The sequence below is a fragment of the Muscardinus avellanarius genome (assembly GCF_963383645.1).
Source record: "Muscardinus avellanarius genome assembly, chromosome: 6".
Lineage (NCBI taxonomy): Eukaryota > Metazoa > Chordata > Mammalia > Rodentia > Gliridae > Muscardinus > Muscardinus avellanarius.
Genome location: NC_137791.1, coordinates 2095312 through 2111729, shown reverse-complemented (window position 1 = coordinate 2111729; position 16418 = coordinate 2095312). Strand labels below are relative to the sequence as shown.

Below are 16418 nucleotides of genomic sequence, written 5' to 3'. Positions count from 1 at the left end.
ATTTAACTTTCTCAAGTGGGTACAGAGTCCCAGAGACAAGAGAAGCAGAAGGGAGAAGGGAGAAGAAGAAACATTTCAGGGCTTCAAGTCCTTCATTAACTTCTACCTGGTTGTAGACGCAGTTAGAAGCGTGTTGTTCGTGCCCAGAGAAATAATACCTAACAGAAATAAGTAATACTAGTCCAAGAGAAAAAGAGCCATCTATGGGTACTTTAAATTTTGTGTTTTGAAATTCCTTTCTGATTTTGACTGGAATGAGTATTAGCACTTTTCATTCATTTAATGAATGGATTTTGTGAAAAAGATGGACATTAGAAAATCTGTGTGTGCTTCTTTTGATGAAGGTAGATTGATAGCTTGACTCCGAGGATGGGTTTTCTATAGAGCCCAATAGAATCACTTATGTTCATAAATCATATTGTTGAGAAAAAATGGTGAAAGCAAGTAGTAATGGCATCTAAAGGTGCTTCAGTGAAGAGCTGGAAGTGAATTCTATTTTAATCCCTTGAAACCCAAGAAGAACCTAAAATATTCTTTCTAGCTAGAAAAATACCCCCCTTTATTTAAAATTTCCTAAAAGGTAACCTTTCCTCCTACTGTAATGATGGAATTTAGAATAATTTCAGTCAAAAGACGACAGAGTCATTACTATAAGAAAAAGTCCTGCAAGAAGACACATGTTGCTATTTTACTCACTACTGGAGTGGCCTTATGACTGTCAGAGACAACAGGTGAGATGCCCGGGATGCAGAGAAAAGAGATCAAAGTGCTTGTGTTCACTTCTTTGAAGTCTTGGGTGCCTACTATCTGCCATACACACACACTTCTCGGTGCATGCTGAGCACTGGAATTCACCCCTCTCTCTCTTTCCTGTCTAGATGCAGATGGGCACATTGCGTTCACTCCATCCATCCCTGCCCCCACGCAGCAGCACATGCACACGCACCTAGCCAGTGGAAAAGAAAAAGGCGTTACTCACATTCATCCATTCTACAAAGATTTCCAGGCTGTGACGGGAGGGCTTTACCTCTCCTTGAAGGGTAAATAAATAGGGGCTCTACTGACAACCTGGTCACAGTCAAACTGAGGCGCCAACGGACCAAGGCCTTTCCCCGCTCTTGGCGTGTACGGGACCCCATCCTGGAAACATGAAGAGGATCTTCGTCTGTCTGATGGCCATCACCCTGGGGACAGTGGCTCACAAATCAAGCACCCAAGGGCCAGATCGTCGCCTCAAGATTAGAATGCTTCACCTGATAGATACTGTTGATCAGCTGAGAGAGTATGTGAATGACTTGGTAAGACTGTGCTCGTCACAACAAAATATAAGTGTTATTTTTCAACTAACATAAATGGAGGCTTTGGGCTTATAAAAATGACTCAGAACTGGTTTTCCTTTTGCTCTAGGACCCTGAGATTCTGCCAGCTCCACACGATGTGAAGGTAAGACCTGTTGAGTTTATTTCTAAAAATATATTTAACGTAGGTTTTAAAGCTAATACAAAGGCATCAGGATGACTTAGGAATACACTTAAATGCAATGAATTTGGGAGCTTAATGATTAGTAAAAATATTTATTTCTCTTTTGATGAAATATTCATAGACTTGTCAACAAGCCAACAAAATGCTACATTACATTCTTTATAGAATGGATGCTTGTCTTTAAGGTTCCCTAAGAGTACTTTTAACTACTGCTAAGACAGAATAGCAAAACTAAGGAAGAAGTGTATACTAGGATCAGTTTCTAACAGCTACTTACACTTTAAGAGCCCGTGGGCATGAAACCCCTCCAGTCTTCTTTGTAATCGTATTTAGCAAATACAGATACATACTCTAAGAAGTGGGATTCACCTTTTAATAACAAATCAAAAGAAGACAGATGGAAAGACAGATTTTGATGACAGGGCTGGCATGAGGAGCCACGGCATGAAGCACAGTTCCCGTTTACCTGTGGCCTTCGGTGCGCTCTCTTCCATGTCTTCAGCCATTGAAGTCTGAGTCCCGGGGAGAGGAGACCGGGCAGGGAGTTCACCGTAGTGTCGGCTGATCTTTTCCCCACTAACTGCTTCAACCTGGCCTTTTGGCTTGATACGCTGAGAGGATAAATGCAATTGGGGAAATGTTTTCGTGGTCACAGACCTTGAGTTGCATAAGTCAGGACACTATGACAGTGCTGCCAGTAATTAGGACACCATGAAGGGAAGACCCATGAAGCTCCATGGCCAAGAAAACAATTACCGTAAATGACTGTGTCAAAGTTTAGAAAGTGGATGAGTCACAACTCCTGCTTTTCTCTAAAACTCACTCTCTGTGTCTACACCTAACTACTCTCGTATTTACTAGATCCTTTTACTAATAAACATCTAAAAGGAAAGTCGTGCACTCAACTTGCTGGCAAGACTTTTCCAAGTGAGCATGCGTCTTCTGGGACCTCAAGCCCTGCTTAGCTGCTGTGGGCAGAGTCCGTCCCAGGGTTTCCTATCCGCCATCACAATCTGCACCGCATAAATAAGAAAACATCCCATTTCCTAACTTGAGTCGATCCAGTGGGCACTTCCTTTACATGTTTTGATAGTGAAAGATTTTTAAGATTAATTTTCTATAGCCACTTTTACTTTTTAATTATTTCATCACTGCTATGAACACATATTAATGGTACAGATTATTATGGTGATATTTTTATGCCCACATACGTCCTGCATTGTGTCTATCCCATTCTCCTGCTCCCCTCCCTCCTCCCAGGAATTCCTCTTCTACTCAAATAGACTTTTCTATGATACCATAACAAGAGGATTTTGTCTCAGCATACAATATCTATCTGACAATCTCATCAAGAGATGTGTTCTATGATACAAATGAGTATTGGTTCAATAAGGTCTGGAAGTCACACTGGCAGGCAGACTCAGGAAGGAAGGAAGAGTCCAGGCCACAGGAGCAATGTACCAACTGCTTCAGGCCTAGCACTAAAACAGGGTCTGTAAGCCGGGCGCGGTGGCTCACCTTGTAATCCCAGCACTTGGGAGGCTGACACAGGAGGATCACGGGTTCGCAGCCAGCCTCAGCTACTTAGTGAGGCCCTCTGCAACTCAGTGAGACCCTGTTTCAAAATAAAGAATTTCAAAAAATAGGACCGAGGGTGTAGCTCAGAGGTAGAATGCCCCTGGGTTCGATCCCCACTAACACACACACACACACACACACACACACACACACACACACACATCGTGTCTGTAAAATACACGTAGATTTGAAAAGATCAAAAAGTTTAATGAAATAAGATTATTTAACTGTTACATGTATAAAGTGATTACTTCGGATCTCTATTTGGCTTTTCCAGTTTCCATCTCTCTCTGTCTCTTTCTTCTTCTTACCATAAAACCAGTGGTTCTCAAATAGTGAGTTTCTTCCCCAAGAACATCTGACATCCAGGGATAAATTTTTGGTTGGCACAATTGAGGTTGGAGTTGAGGCTAGTTACTGGCACCTGGTAGGTAGAGAGGTAGGGAAAGCGACTTAAATGTTCTAGAATGCATAGGACAGCTCTGCTATCAGAGAATTACCCAGGCTGAGCATGATGGTGCATGCTTGTAATCCCGGTATTTGGGAGGCCGAGATAGGAGGACTGCAAGTTTAAGGGTGACTTCAGAAACTTAGTGAGACTCTGTCAAAAAAAATTATAGAAGGTCTGGAGGTGTGGCTCAGAGGTAGAACGCTTCTGGGTTCGATCCCCAGCATAACAAAACAAACAAAAAAGAATTATCCAGTCCAATATACCCATAATGCTAAACTGTGTTTGTGTGTGGGATACGGGCAATGTTACCCAGTCATAAAGACTTTCTAGCCATGACTTTTTTTGCAAAATAAAAAAAATCTAAGTAGATTAAAAATGGGCTCTCCAAGCTCAGTGTGGTGGTGCATGCTTGTAATCCTAGTACTTGGGAGGCTGAGGCAGGAGGATCGCAGGTTGGAGGACAGCCTCAGTAATATAGTGAGGCTCTCAGTAACCTAGTGAGACTCTGTTTCCCAATAAGAAATAAAATCAGCCTGAGGGTGTAGCTCGGAGGTAGAGTGTATCTGGGTTCAATTCCCAGTAGCAAAAAAAATAAAAATAAAAAAATGGGGTCTTCGAAGGCAAGTATTTTCAAATAATCACAAAACAACAAAGCCAAGTGCTATTTTTTCCCAGTAGCAGTATGTGACTCGCTCTCAGGCTAAAGAGAGAAGAGGTTTCCCACTCTCGCTTTTTCTCCTTCTTCTTGCTGCCTCCAGTCTGCAAAACTAACGCAGGACCAGAGGCTCCTGGTCTCCTGTGTTCAGGGCGGAGGGAAACCAAACCTTGCCCTCAGACTCTGCTGTCCCCAGGGCACAGCACAGGGGAGCAGAGGGGAGCCATGCTCCAGACGGCGCCTGCACGATGCCTCCCAAGTGGCAGGCAGCGCTGAGGCCGCCGGTCTCCCCACATCCTCGGCAGGTGCAGGGACAGGCCTTCTGATTCTTTTCCTCCTGGATGCCGACTTTGAGGTGCATCCATAGTCAGGTCCAGAAGTTACCTGTCCTGGACATCCATTGCCAGAGACAGTGCTGGGGCTTACAAGATTAAACAAAAGCAACAGCACTGTACCACTGTCTGTGAACGCCGGTGAGGAAGGGCGGCTGGGCGCCAGCATCCGCGTGCGGCCATCTTCCCGTCGAGGGGCCTGCGGAGAGGCCTTCTCAGGCTTAAAGGTTTCGATCACTGGTTTGACCGTTCCTGGCAATATCGACTCAGGGAAGCATCTTTGGCAGGGCCCCTCTACTTCTTTGGAACCTAATTTTTCTTTCAACGCACCAGTGAAAATGTTAACTCAGCAAAATGGGTCTCTGTGAGAAATGCTGGTTTCTCAGATCATCGCGGATGAAGCAGTTAGTATTTTCAGTTTCAGCTGGAAAATTTACCTCTTTTTGAATATTATTTTTTTCCAGTAAGTTAAGCCGGTTGTGGTCAAAAAGAAGAGAAAAGAAAAAAAATTCAACAAACACGAGCATGTGGTTTTCAAGGAAAAAAAAGTGCTATAATTAACATTTATAAATAGTTTCTATTAAATAAGCATTTTGGCAAATATGGAGAGGACACCCCCTTGCCTTATGAAAGGCAAGCAGCCCTGACAGAAGGAAACCAGATAAGCAGGTCCTCAGCTTGTGGCTGCATATGCAAAGCAAACCTGATGGGCCACCGTACGTGTTATTAATCAACAGCCACGTTGGTACGCCTATGGACTGGAAAATGCAAAGCAGGACAGATGCCACCTGGAGCCCACTGTCCATGCGCAGGACTGCGCCTGCAGCGTGGGGCACGGAGGCGGCTGGGCAGAGGCTTCCGCATGGGTTAGCAGAAGGAGAGCAGCTACCACAGAGAGGTGGCATGCCTGCAGAAAGGAGAAGTAACTTGGATACAAGTAACCCAGACACAAGCTCTTAGGTCAGCACAACGGGGCCTTCAACAAATCGCTATAAATTTTTCTCTTCCAATAAATTCCATGTCCGTTCCACTTTGCTTGCCGGGATCTTGGCATATTCACTAGTCGTTTGGCCAAGCCAAGATAGGAGCTTTGGCTTCTCACTTCAGTGGGAATCCTCCGAGACACCGTTCTTACTTTTTTATTCCCCCAGTAGTGGGGACGGGAGCCAGGGCCTCACGCGTGCACGCAAGCGCCGTGCATCCCCACCCTGTTCTGACTTCCTAAGGAACGCTCCTTCTTCCCTTTGGTTGGGTAAGTCTCGAACTCTGTTCCTGGGCTGCTTGGTTTATGCAGAGCAGAATCCTACCCTCACTTACCTGAGAATGTGAGTAGGGTTTTAGAAAAGGCATGGATAGCGTGTGCACTGAATCTTGGCATAGGCCAGCAGAGGTAGGTGCCCACGTCCTTTCCTCAAATAAAGGGCTTTCGCTCATTTACCTTTTCTGTTGACTCTGCGGATAGATGTGGAGTGTTTATTAGCAACAGGATGACAGGTTGTACAAGCTCCATTCATTCTTATTCCGTACGGGATGAAAAGCTGCCTAAAGCTCGCCACTGGGAGACGCTCCCATGCACACTGTAGAAGCCACAAGTGAATGAAAGATTCGTACCCGACGGCAGCATCTTCCCTCAGGCACAGTGCAGCTTTTAGACCCTCAGGATTGAGCCAACGTGTTCTTACCCCATCCTAACTCTCCCCTAACCATTTGCCCACCACCCAGCCCTCAAAACAGTACGCCCTAATATTATGCCTTCAGCATGGTATTAGGAAGTACTAGGGAACAAAGACTGTCAAAAAGTGATACTCTTCTCCTCTCTCGGAGGCGGGAAGATGCCCCTTTTTCCTAAGACAAGAGAAAGTTTACATGTAGGCACCCCCATCTCTCCTTGCCGAAGCTTATGTGAAGGTGATATCATAGCTCACTTGTTTATGGGAAAAAATGTGGTCTAAGACACTTTAATAGAGGTAGGACCAGAAGATTGGGAAGATCATTTTTAACTTTCTTAACTTTTTAACTTTTTTTGTGTGTGTGATACTGGGAATGAAACTTCTACCTCTGAGCTGCCCTGCTAGCCCTATTTTTATTTTTAATTTTTCTATTTTGAAACAGGGTCTCACTAAGTTGCAAAGGTCCTAAGTAGCTGAGGCTGTCCGCAACCGCAATCCTCCTGTCTCAGCCTCCCAAGTGCTGGGATTACAAGTGTGCACCACCACGCCCGGCACTTTTTAACTTTTTTAACTTTCAATCACATGCCTACAACTTCTTTCTCTTTCAGGAACACTGTGAGCAACTGGCTTTCACATGTTTTCAGAAGGCCCAACTTAAGTCAGCAAGAACAGGAGGTAACCAAAAGAGAATCACAATGCTGACCAACAAGCTGAAGAGGAAGCTGCCTTCTGCAAACGCCGTGAGAGGACAGGAGCACAGTCCAGTAAGACTGCCATCCACCTCTCTGCATTTATTAACTGTCATGCAATGTGTATACTAGAACACACACACACGCACACCCTCTGGAACCTGAATAGTCACACCTTGTCGCACACGGTATGCTTTGAGAAGTGGGGTCACTTCATTTAAACCTTTCAAAGTGCCTAGAAAGCCAATTCGAATCCAATTGTGACTTAGAAGATGTTTTCCTCTCATTACATATGTAGTCACATACAACTCGTATTATTATAATAGATGCTAGGGCCTAGTTTTCCGTCAAGAAAAGAGACTGCCTACAAGAGACAAAAATAAGTCTCAAATTTTGCTATCTTAAAGAATATTCCTGCCCTGGACAATAGCAAAATCAGTATTGATTTTTTCTTTTGGACAGGGAATTGAACCCAGGGGTATTCTACCTCTAAGCTACATCCACAGCCCTATTTTACTTTTTATTTTGAAACAAGGTCTTACTGTTGCTGAGAGGCTCGCTAAGTTGTCCTCGAACCTGCTGTCACAGCCTCCCAAGTGCTGCCAGGATTAGTTTAAATAGATACGCCCCCGACTTGGCTGGGAAATTTCAATGCCCCGAGTGTTTTGGACTTTGAGTCCTTCTTGCACATCTTTTTTTGTGCCAACTCATAAGCAGCACTGAAATCAAGAACATGAGTAATCCCAGCATTAGTCGAAACTAGTGGAAACCAGATTAACTAAATTATGCTAAACTTTTTATCTCTCCTCCCTCCTCCAAGGAACCCCACATGTGACCAAAGTGAAATCTTAATGACACTATCAAAATAGTTCTTATTTCCTTCGATTGCTTGACCAGGTTACCATGTGAAAATTATCCCTCTAAAGCATTCCTCAGGAAGCAGGGAGCTGGGCGTGGTGGCACAGGCTTGTAATCCCAGCATTTGGGAGGCTGAGACAGGAGGATCGCGGTTCATGGCCAGCCTCAGCTACTACTTAGGCCTTGTACAACTCAGTGAAACCCTGTTTCAAAATAAAGAATAAAAAACGGGCTTGGGGATGTAGCTCAGAAATAGAATGCCCCTGGGTTCCATCCCTGGTATCGCAAAAAAGAAGAAGAAGAAGAAGAAAAAAAAAGAAAGCAGGGAGCTGGACATGGTTTTGAAATCCAGTATTAAAGGCTCATGAAGCCAGGTGTGGTGGTGCATGCTTGTAATCCCAGGACTTGGAAAGCTGAGACAGGAGGATTGCAGGTTCATAGCAGTCTCAGCTACTTTGTGAGGCCCTGTGCAACTTAGCAAGACCATGTTTCAAGATAAAAAATTTAAAAAATTAGGTGAGGATGTATCTTGGCAGTAGATTACCCAATTCCCAGTACCAAAAATATATATATTATATAAATAAACAGATAACCATATAAAATATTATATAAAAATTCATATGTAAATTATATAAGATATTTCTAAATATATAGAAATATTATATAGAACTATTATACACAAATATGCAATATGAAGAAAGGAAGGAGGGGAAGTTTGAAGAGAAAGGAGAAAAAGAAAGATGAGCAATACACACGAGAAAGGCTGCTCAGCTTCTCTAGTAATCAGATACATGTTAAAATAAGGAAACAATTTCTTTCTAATTAGAAATTTTAGCAATACCCAATAATGATATGTAAATGAAAAGGTATACAGCTGTTTTACAATGAACATCAAAGCCTTTAACAAGTCTTTCTCTCTTTAGTTATTCTACTTCTGGAAATTTATCAAATAAAGATGAATATGAAAAGCTATCGACAAAGGTGTTCTTTGCAGTATTAGAAACAAGTGGAAAGTTAAAAGTAACCTATGTGTCTGAAAATAGTAATCATTTCATTTTGTGTTGAAATACAAAGCAACCGTTATACAAAAAATCTTTAAGAATATTTAACATCCAGAAAATGCTTGTGATATGTTAAGTAAAAAAAAAAAAAAAGTGAATTACCAATCAATGTAACAGTAAATGCCAGGGAGAAGGGAAAAAAACCACAAAACTGGGTGGACATTATGTCACACGCAGTGGGTATCCGCAGGGACGCGCTTACAAGTGGCTGTTTCCAGTATTACTTTCAGAGGAATTTTATGTGCTTTTTCAAATGTTTTTCAAGATTCATGTCGTTAATGGGAAAATACAATTTCAATGATCATTAAGTAGGAAAAAAAATCTTAAATTAGAATGCCACTTTTCTATTGATTTCCAGACCTGCCCTTCGTGTGATTCTTACGAGAAAAAACCACCCAAGGAATTCCTAGAAAGACTGAAATCGCTTCTCCAAAAGGTAACTGCCTTACCTTGTGTTTGGTATTTGACTGAGTCTCTCTGTGTAGATTACTCATGGTATGCCTTTCCCACAGATGATACATCAGCACCTTTCCCAAGCACGCAGGCTGTGAAGACCCCCCAAGACCTCACGTGAAGCTGGACACTACCCTCCATACTCTTCCACAGCGGTGGAACTCACTCCTGGTATTCCAGGTGCAGAGGTCTAAAATATTAGTGATGGGAAAAGACCTCAGATAAGAGTGCAAAGTTAGGATGACTTCCTCCAACCCCCTGTTACTATGCAGCACTTCAGTTCAATCCACATATCCTGTGACTCGTTAATCTGGAGAAACTTCCTCCTCAACTAGAGTCTGATTTCTTCTGTCCCAACTATGACATGTTCTGGTTGAAGGAGAAGGCTAAAGTTGTTCACCAAAAAAAATACAGCTCGGGAATTTACTAATCTGATGTTAACCTTGATCTTGATTACCACAAGAATGAGGTCTATTTTGGTCATAGCTTAAAAGGTCACATCTTCATTCAAGCTAAAAATATAGAGGCACAGGACCAACACGAGCAGTTGAAGCCTTTTCTTTTAAGAAAATGAAAACAGAGAATTTAAATACCCACATCTTTAGAGTTTACTTTTTATTTCAGAATGTGTAACATATAAATATGTAACTATTTATGCACCAGAAGGATAGTTTTACCAAATGGATATTAAAAGTCTTACTTCTGTATTAGGTTTATCAAAATATTTAAATACTATAGATGGGAATCTATTTATGGAATAGACTTAGTCTGATTTTCTTAACTGGTCTTAAGAAATGAGCTTATTACCTTCCTCAATATCAAGTTCCTTCATCAGCTAACATTTAAGCTAGTGAAACTGGCAATTAAAAGCTGTAGAGGAAGCTGGGCGTGGTGGCGCACGCTTGTCATCCCAGCAGTCGGGAGGCTGAGACAGGAGGATCGTGGTTCGCGGACAGCCTCAGCTACTTAGTAAGACCCTCTGCAACTCAGTGAGACCCTGTTTTAAAATAAAGAGTAAAAAATAGGGCTGGGGGTGTAGCTCCGAGGTAGAATGCTTCTCGGTTCAGGCTCCAGTATCACAAAAAACAAAAGCTATTGAGGGGCACAGAGCAGGTGGCCTTCAGGGAAGCGAACAGTTTCAAGTCTGGTAGCTCTCCTCTCAAATCGTGCAGTTGCTTTAGGAGTACACAAATAACGCCGGTGTCTCTCCTTTCTTCCATATTTTCTTTCCTTTGTTCTTTTCCAAACAAAACGTCTGTGCTGACAATGTTTCAAGATGTTTAGCGTTGGAGACACTTTGTGTTGGCACACTTTGGATGAGACAAATTCAGTCACCTATGTCAAAATCAAAATCGAGAGACAAGTCCAGAGCCCGGGAGTCCTGTCCCGATTGCAAACAGACTTTGGCATAAACATTCCAATCTTTCAGGCGTGGGTCGTGAAAGCAAGTGACCTTGTCTCACTGCCGCCTCACACCAATGCCAGCAGAGCCTGCTTACACACAAAGCTAAAAACTCTACAAGAATTAACTTTGCACGAACGTGATATAAGCTATTCGAGAACGCCTTGTTAAACTGGCTCTAGTGTGCCAAAGGATGTGGGCTGGGAAATGCTTTTTGCTTTGAGGAGAAGACAGTGTACTTAGAAGTGTTTTCAAGGCAAATACAGACTTGATTTACAGTTCTACGAGATACACTGAGAATCAATTATTTAATAAAATCTTATTTATCAGAAATAAGGCGCTCTCTTAAAAATGTAAGATGTGCTATTACCAAGAAATCATGCACATATGTGCCTCTTGATGATAACGTGGATATCAATCCTGTATTCAAACGGTGGCAGTACACGTAGTTAGGATGAAAGTCGAGAGCCACACGAGGATGTAAGACTTCAGAAAGAAAGCACAGAGAAGGGCCAGGTCTGTGTTTTCATTGTTGTTGTTGTTTCTGGCTTTATACTTGCTGACTTCTTGACATTGTGATTTATATTTAAAGTAATGTATTTATTTGGGGGCGTGTTTATTGTTAAAAACATCTATTCTAATCCTTTTGGCCAGCATCTCTTCTCTAAAAGTAAAAATAAGTGAATGGGTCATGAGCTAAGAACCTAAAAACACATAAAAACATTGAGAAAGGTCCCGCCAGGCCCCAGGAAAGCCATGTTTTCAGGATAAACAGATGAAGAAGTGGGACTTGAAGAGTCTTTGCTCCTCTGAGTCCAGGAGAGCCAGTTCTCAAAAGGGGCCTGTGGGTAACCAAGACGCCACTGTCCACCCGCGATGGTGACGCAGGAGGGCTGAAATATGTTGGCTGATGTTGGGGTGACTTGCTTAAACTTCTCAGGTTTCTACTTCCTTAATCTCTAGTCTCTTCTGTATTTTTTTAGACTCTCATAGATTTCCAAGCTTATTGGCTTACCATCCCCTTTTCAGGGGAAAAAAAAAATGCTCAGCATCCCCTTGGACACTTCTTCGGCTCCCTTCGTTTTACCCAATGCCTCCGAATTGTTCCCAAGGCGACTACTGTTCCCTGGGTCAGCCCAACATCCCCCAGGATAGGGGCCGTGTCAATGACTTTGGGAAGCCATTATTTAGGGTTTTACGTGTCTATAAGTCTCCCAAGTTCTGGGTACCTATACAAGAACATCTGACCACACTTTAGAGTAAAACTCTGTATTGAGTCTAATGTTTAGATGCTCAATATTATTTAAATAGCTTTTGTAGCAGCACTCCCTGGAAGAACAAGGGAAATGTTCCACAAGGAAGAGAGGAAGAAGGAAGGAAGGAAGGAAGGAAGGAAGGAAGGAAGGAAGGAAGGAGGAAGAATTGCCGTAGGTCTGGGACTTCAGGGAAAATTGAACATGATTTTTATTATTTTAGCTGAAAGTGTCTTTTTTAGACACTTGCATAAAATTGTAGCATTATTATTCTATATTATTGTCCTGTTGTATTTACATGTGTATCTGAGAACTTAGTTTTAACATAAACTATGTACTTTTTAACTTAATGTTTATTTATTATATATTTGGTTTAAAATGTTTATGTTCATGTCTTCTTATTTAAGACCTGATCTTATTAAATACTTATCCAGCCAGCCCAACTGTCTTTTGTGATTCCCTGGAAACCTGTAGTCTTTTTTTAGAAAATAAAAGATGCTTCTTAGCTCTGGGAGCCCCATTTTTTACATGTCTATGGTCCAGATCACCTTTTGTCCCTGCCGGAGGCTTGAGGACCCTGCGTCCTCTCAGCCTCTGTTCTGTACTGCAGGCTGGGGGAGCTGGAGGGACCCCCCCGGTGTTCACGCCACCCTTGCACGAGCAATGCACACTCCCAGGCCAGCCACTCCGGGTGCAGCTTTTCTGGTCTCTTCTTGTCATTTCCTGGCTGGGCGCCCTGGTCGCTGAGGCTTCCGTATGTCCTTTCCCTTGGATCTAACTTCTGCCGGCACCCTGGGTGACATCCGTGCTCAGGGAGGATTCTCTCGGGGAGGAGCCGACCTTCTCAGTTCTGAGCACCTGCGTCTCTCCCTATCCTGTAGTCCACTCCCATAGCCAAGCCCCGATGCCGTCTTCCAGAACCCTGCTCTTTCTGAAGTCTTTACCTACACAGAGCTGCCACCTGCTGGTCTTCCTCTCCAGCGGCACCACTGTGTAGTCCTGCCCCTCTGGCCAGGCCTCTCCCTCTCCCTTCCTCTCCTTAGCCATCCCTCCCTCCTTCAGCCTGGGCCACGGATCCATCCTTTGAACTGCCGGCTCAGCTGTGCGCCCCATCGCCCCTGCTGGTCCCCTTGCATGCCTGCCTGCTCCCCCACGCAGCTGCCTTACCCCTGACAATCCAACACTGGCTCTGCCCTTACCCAGGAGCAGAATTCCTACCTCCTATTAGGTTTACTGGAGTCTCAGTAAACTCTGAACTCTCGCCCGCCCTGACCTCCACAGCCTTGGAGGAGGGAGCCCTGCACCTCCTCCATCCCCAGCAGCCTGGCTAGGGCCTCCCTCGTGTGGAGAACAGGGACTCGGACACTCACAGTCGGCCTCCCGGACAGTACACTCTGTGCGACTCTCACTCACCTCCCCTCTGGTCCGATTTCTGCCCCCCACACCCGCCACCCACCGCAGTGCAGGCTGAGACAGCTGCATCTCTACTGGCCTGACCTCAGGCGGCCAAGCCCCCTGCCCTCCGCTCTGACCGTGAGCTCCCTGGTGGGCCGAGCGTCACACTCCGGGATGCGGCCCGGGGTCAGCGCTTGGCTGGCTTTCCCACGTTTGCTCCTTTGGGAGACGAGAGTCCAGAGGAGTCTGTTGTCAGCCCCTGAACTTTAAGCCTTCTTTCTCCCTTGACACTCCAGGGTGTTTCTGGAGTTTAATAGCCCCTACCTGTTGTGAATTCCTGAACCCAGAGCCAGAGGCAGGAGCTCTCCAGCCACACCATGGCCACATAGCCAGCGTCTCCCTGCAGACGCCCATCTTTACCTCTCAGCCCCATCACTGGCACACGCCAGCACTGACCGCTTCCTATCCCCACTTAGCTTTTTAAGAGCTCCCTCGTCTTCATCGACGGGTCCGCACAGCCTTCTGGGCGCTGCGTCCTCCCAGCTGGCTGGCCCCGGGCCTTGATACCCTTCCTTTCGTATCTCAGCCGTAGACCAAGTGGGCTCTCAGCAGCTGCTGCAATGGCCGCCATGACCTTCTATTGGGTCTGAGGCTTCTCACTTCTACTGTCCAGTCGACCTCCACGTGGCCACTTGAGTGGCCTTTTATAAAACTCAAGTCTGACCACGACATGCCCTTATTTAACTTCTTATTGTAGTGCTGGGGCATTCTATCTCCAAGCTGCACCCCCAGCCTAATTTTTATTTTTTATTTTGAAGCAGGCCTCACTAAGTTGCAGAGGGCCTAAGTAGCTGCGGCTGGCCATGAACCTGGATCCTCCTGTCTCAGCCTCCCCAGTACTGGGATGACAAGCGTGCGCCATCACGCCCGGCTTCATGCCCTTATTTAAAACCTTTCCCTGAGCCAGTTGCTGCAGGCTGCCTGCAATCCTAGCTGCCTGGGAGGCTGAGGCAGGAGGACTGTTTGAGCCCAAAAGCTGGAGGCCAATCTGTGCATCAGTGAGAACTCCACCTCAAAAAACAAAACAGTCTACCTAAAACCTTAGAACCAAGCCAGGCAGAAACAGAGCCTAAGACCTGTTAGCATCCATTCCACTCGGCCCCAGACTCTCCTCAGCCATCCCAGCCAGTGTGAGCCTGCTCCTCCCTCCCCAAGGGCTGCACTCTTCCTCTCTGCACCTCTGGGCTCCTCACGGCCTCTCCTGGAATGCTGTTGAGAAGAATCATCCCTCTGAATGCTCAAAGCCCTCAGGCCCCGGCCAGCTTTCAACTTTGTCTCGGGCTCCTGCAGAAGGGTTTCCATGACCATCTTACTTCAGCTCTGTGACCATGGTAACTGCACTTACAGAACTTTAGCATACTTTATTAGACTTAGTGTGGTCCACACAAGTTTGCTGACATATGCATTTCCCTGTCTCAGATGTAAGCCTCTTGACAGAGGAACCACACCTTACCAGTGGAGTGCCCAATAGATACTAAATCACATAAGAAGGGAACAAAGGTTGGCAAAACTGAACTAAACCAACCACATGACAGTCATCAAGGTCTTCTTGGTGTTTCTCTTCCACACTGAACCCAATTTTCACCAAGGCAGTCAGTCATCACCAAAACAATCAACCCTGTTTTATCATATTAACAGACTCCAATCACGCTTCACCCCCTCCAGCTTCCACTCTGTTAAAGGAACAGCAACTGCTCACTCCTATGATTGTAACCCCTTCGTAAATAGTTTCCCTGCTTTGCTGCTGCCCCCACCAAATCCTATTTGCAGCAAAGCGAATACAGTGGTCCCATTAGCAACCAAAGCAACCAATCCAAGCACGTCATCCCTTGATCACTAGCCCGAGCCTCTTGCTGGTCCCCACAGCCCAGGGGAGCCTGAGTCCTGGGGTTCTATGACAGGATTGCTTGTTCACATCCCTTCTGCCTCTCACACCAGTGTTCCCCCCCCCCCCTCCTCCTCCTCCTCCTCCTCCTCCTCCTCCTCCTCCTTCTTTTTCCTCTCCCTTTTCCTTCTCCCTCCTCCCCCTCCCCCTCCCCTAACCATAAGTGATTAGAGTTGGTCACACTGACAAAGGTAGAGGGAAAAGAGGGTATGACCAAGATAAAAAAACGATCACCACAGAATGTGGTGTGGGGAAGGGTTCAAGTGTTTTTGCAAAGCTTCTCCAATACACAGAGTCCCTACTGAGGAGAGAAATGGATGGCATTATAGTTGAATTAGAAGCTTTTGTTCAGGGTATTCCTGGGAGATAGAACCCTGTTAAATGACCTGGGCTGTGCCCAGGAGCAGTGCACATACAGTGTGTCACGGGGAGCATTTACTATCTGCCTTCATTATTCATGACAGTATTTCGTTATCTGGCAGCAGCTTTTCACCTAGTAAAGGATACCTTTAAAGGAGATGATGTGCTGCCCCCTATTGAAACCATGCAAATACGTATGAGTGTCCAAGTTCTAAAAAGAAATGGCATACATCCTTAAAGATTTTTTTCACTCCTGGACTCCACAAATTTTCACTATTTATCCCAGTTTGAAAAGCAACTGCAAGGCAGGAAACTCATTTCTTGGACCTACAGAAATCAGTGGAGCTGGGCTTGTTGGTGCACACTTGTAAACCCAGTACTTGGGAGGATGAGATAGGAGGATACCAGGTTCATGGCCAGCCTCAGCAATTTAGTGAGACCTTCTGCAACTTATCAAGACTGTTTCCAAATAAAAAATAAAATAGGTATGGGGTTGTAGCCCAGAAGTAAAAGACCCCTGGGTTCCCTCCAGAAGAAGAAGAAGAAGAAGAAGAAGAAGAAGAAGAAGAAGAAGAAGAAGAAGAAGAAGAAGAAGAAGAAGAGGAGGAGGAGGAGGAGGAGGAGGAGGAGGAGGAGGAGGAGGAGGAGGAGGAGGAGGAGGACGACGACGACGACGACGACGGGGGGGGGGGGTAGAAGCTACCATCTCTAAGTAGATGCTTTGTTTGTTTTTAAGGGCTCAGAATATTAGATCAGAAATTATACCCCTTTGGCATGAAGATTTTTTTTTCTGGTACTGGGGGTTGAACCCAGAGGCATTCTACCTCCAAGCCA

At 44.9% G+C, this 16418-nt stretch overlaps 1 protein-coding gene across 1 annotated transcript; it reads left to right on the top strand.

The window, feature by feature from the left end:
* Positions 1 to 1145: 1145 nt before the first annotated feature.
* IL21 (interleukin 21) lies at positions 1146 to 9327 on the top strand (the record flags this gene model as incomplete). The annotated part of the gene is made up of 5 exons (XM_080697824.1): positions 1146 to 1298; positions 1408 to 1443; positions 6777 to 6932; positions 9135 to 9212; positions 9289 to 9327. The coding sequence occupies exons 1-5, from the start codon at positions 1149 to 1151 to the stop codon at positions 9325 to 9327; spliced, it is 459 nt and encodes a 152-aa protein (XP_080553950.1). The 5' UTR covers positions 1146 to 1148.
* Between the last annotated feature and the right edge of the window lie 7091 nt (positions 9328 to 16418).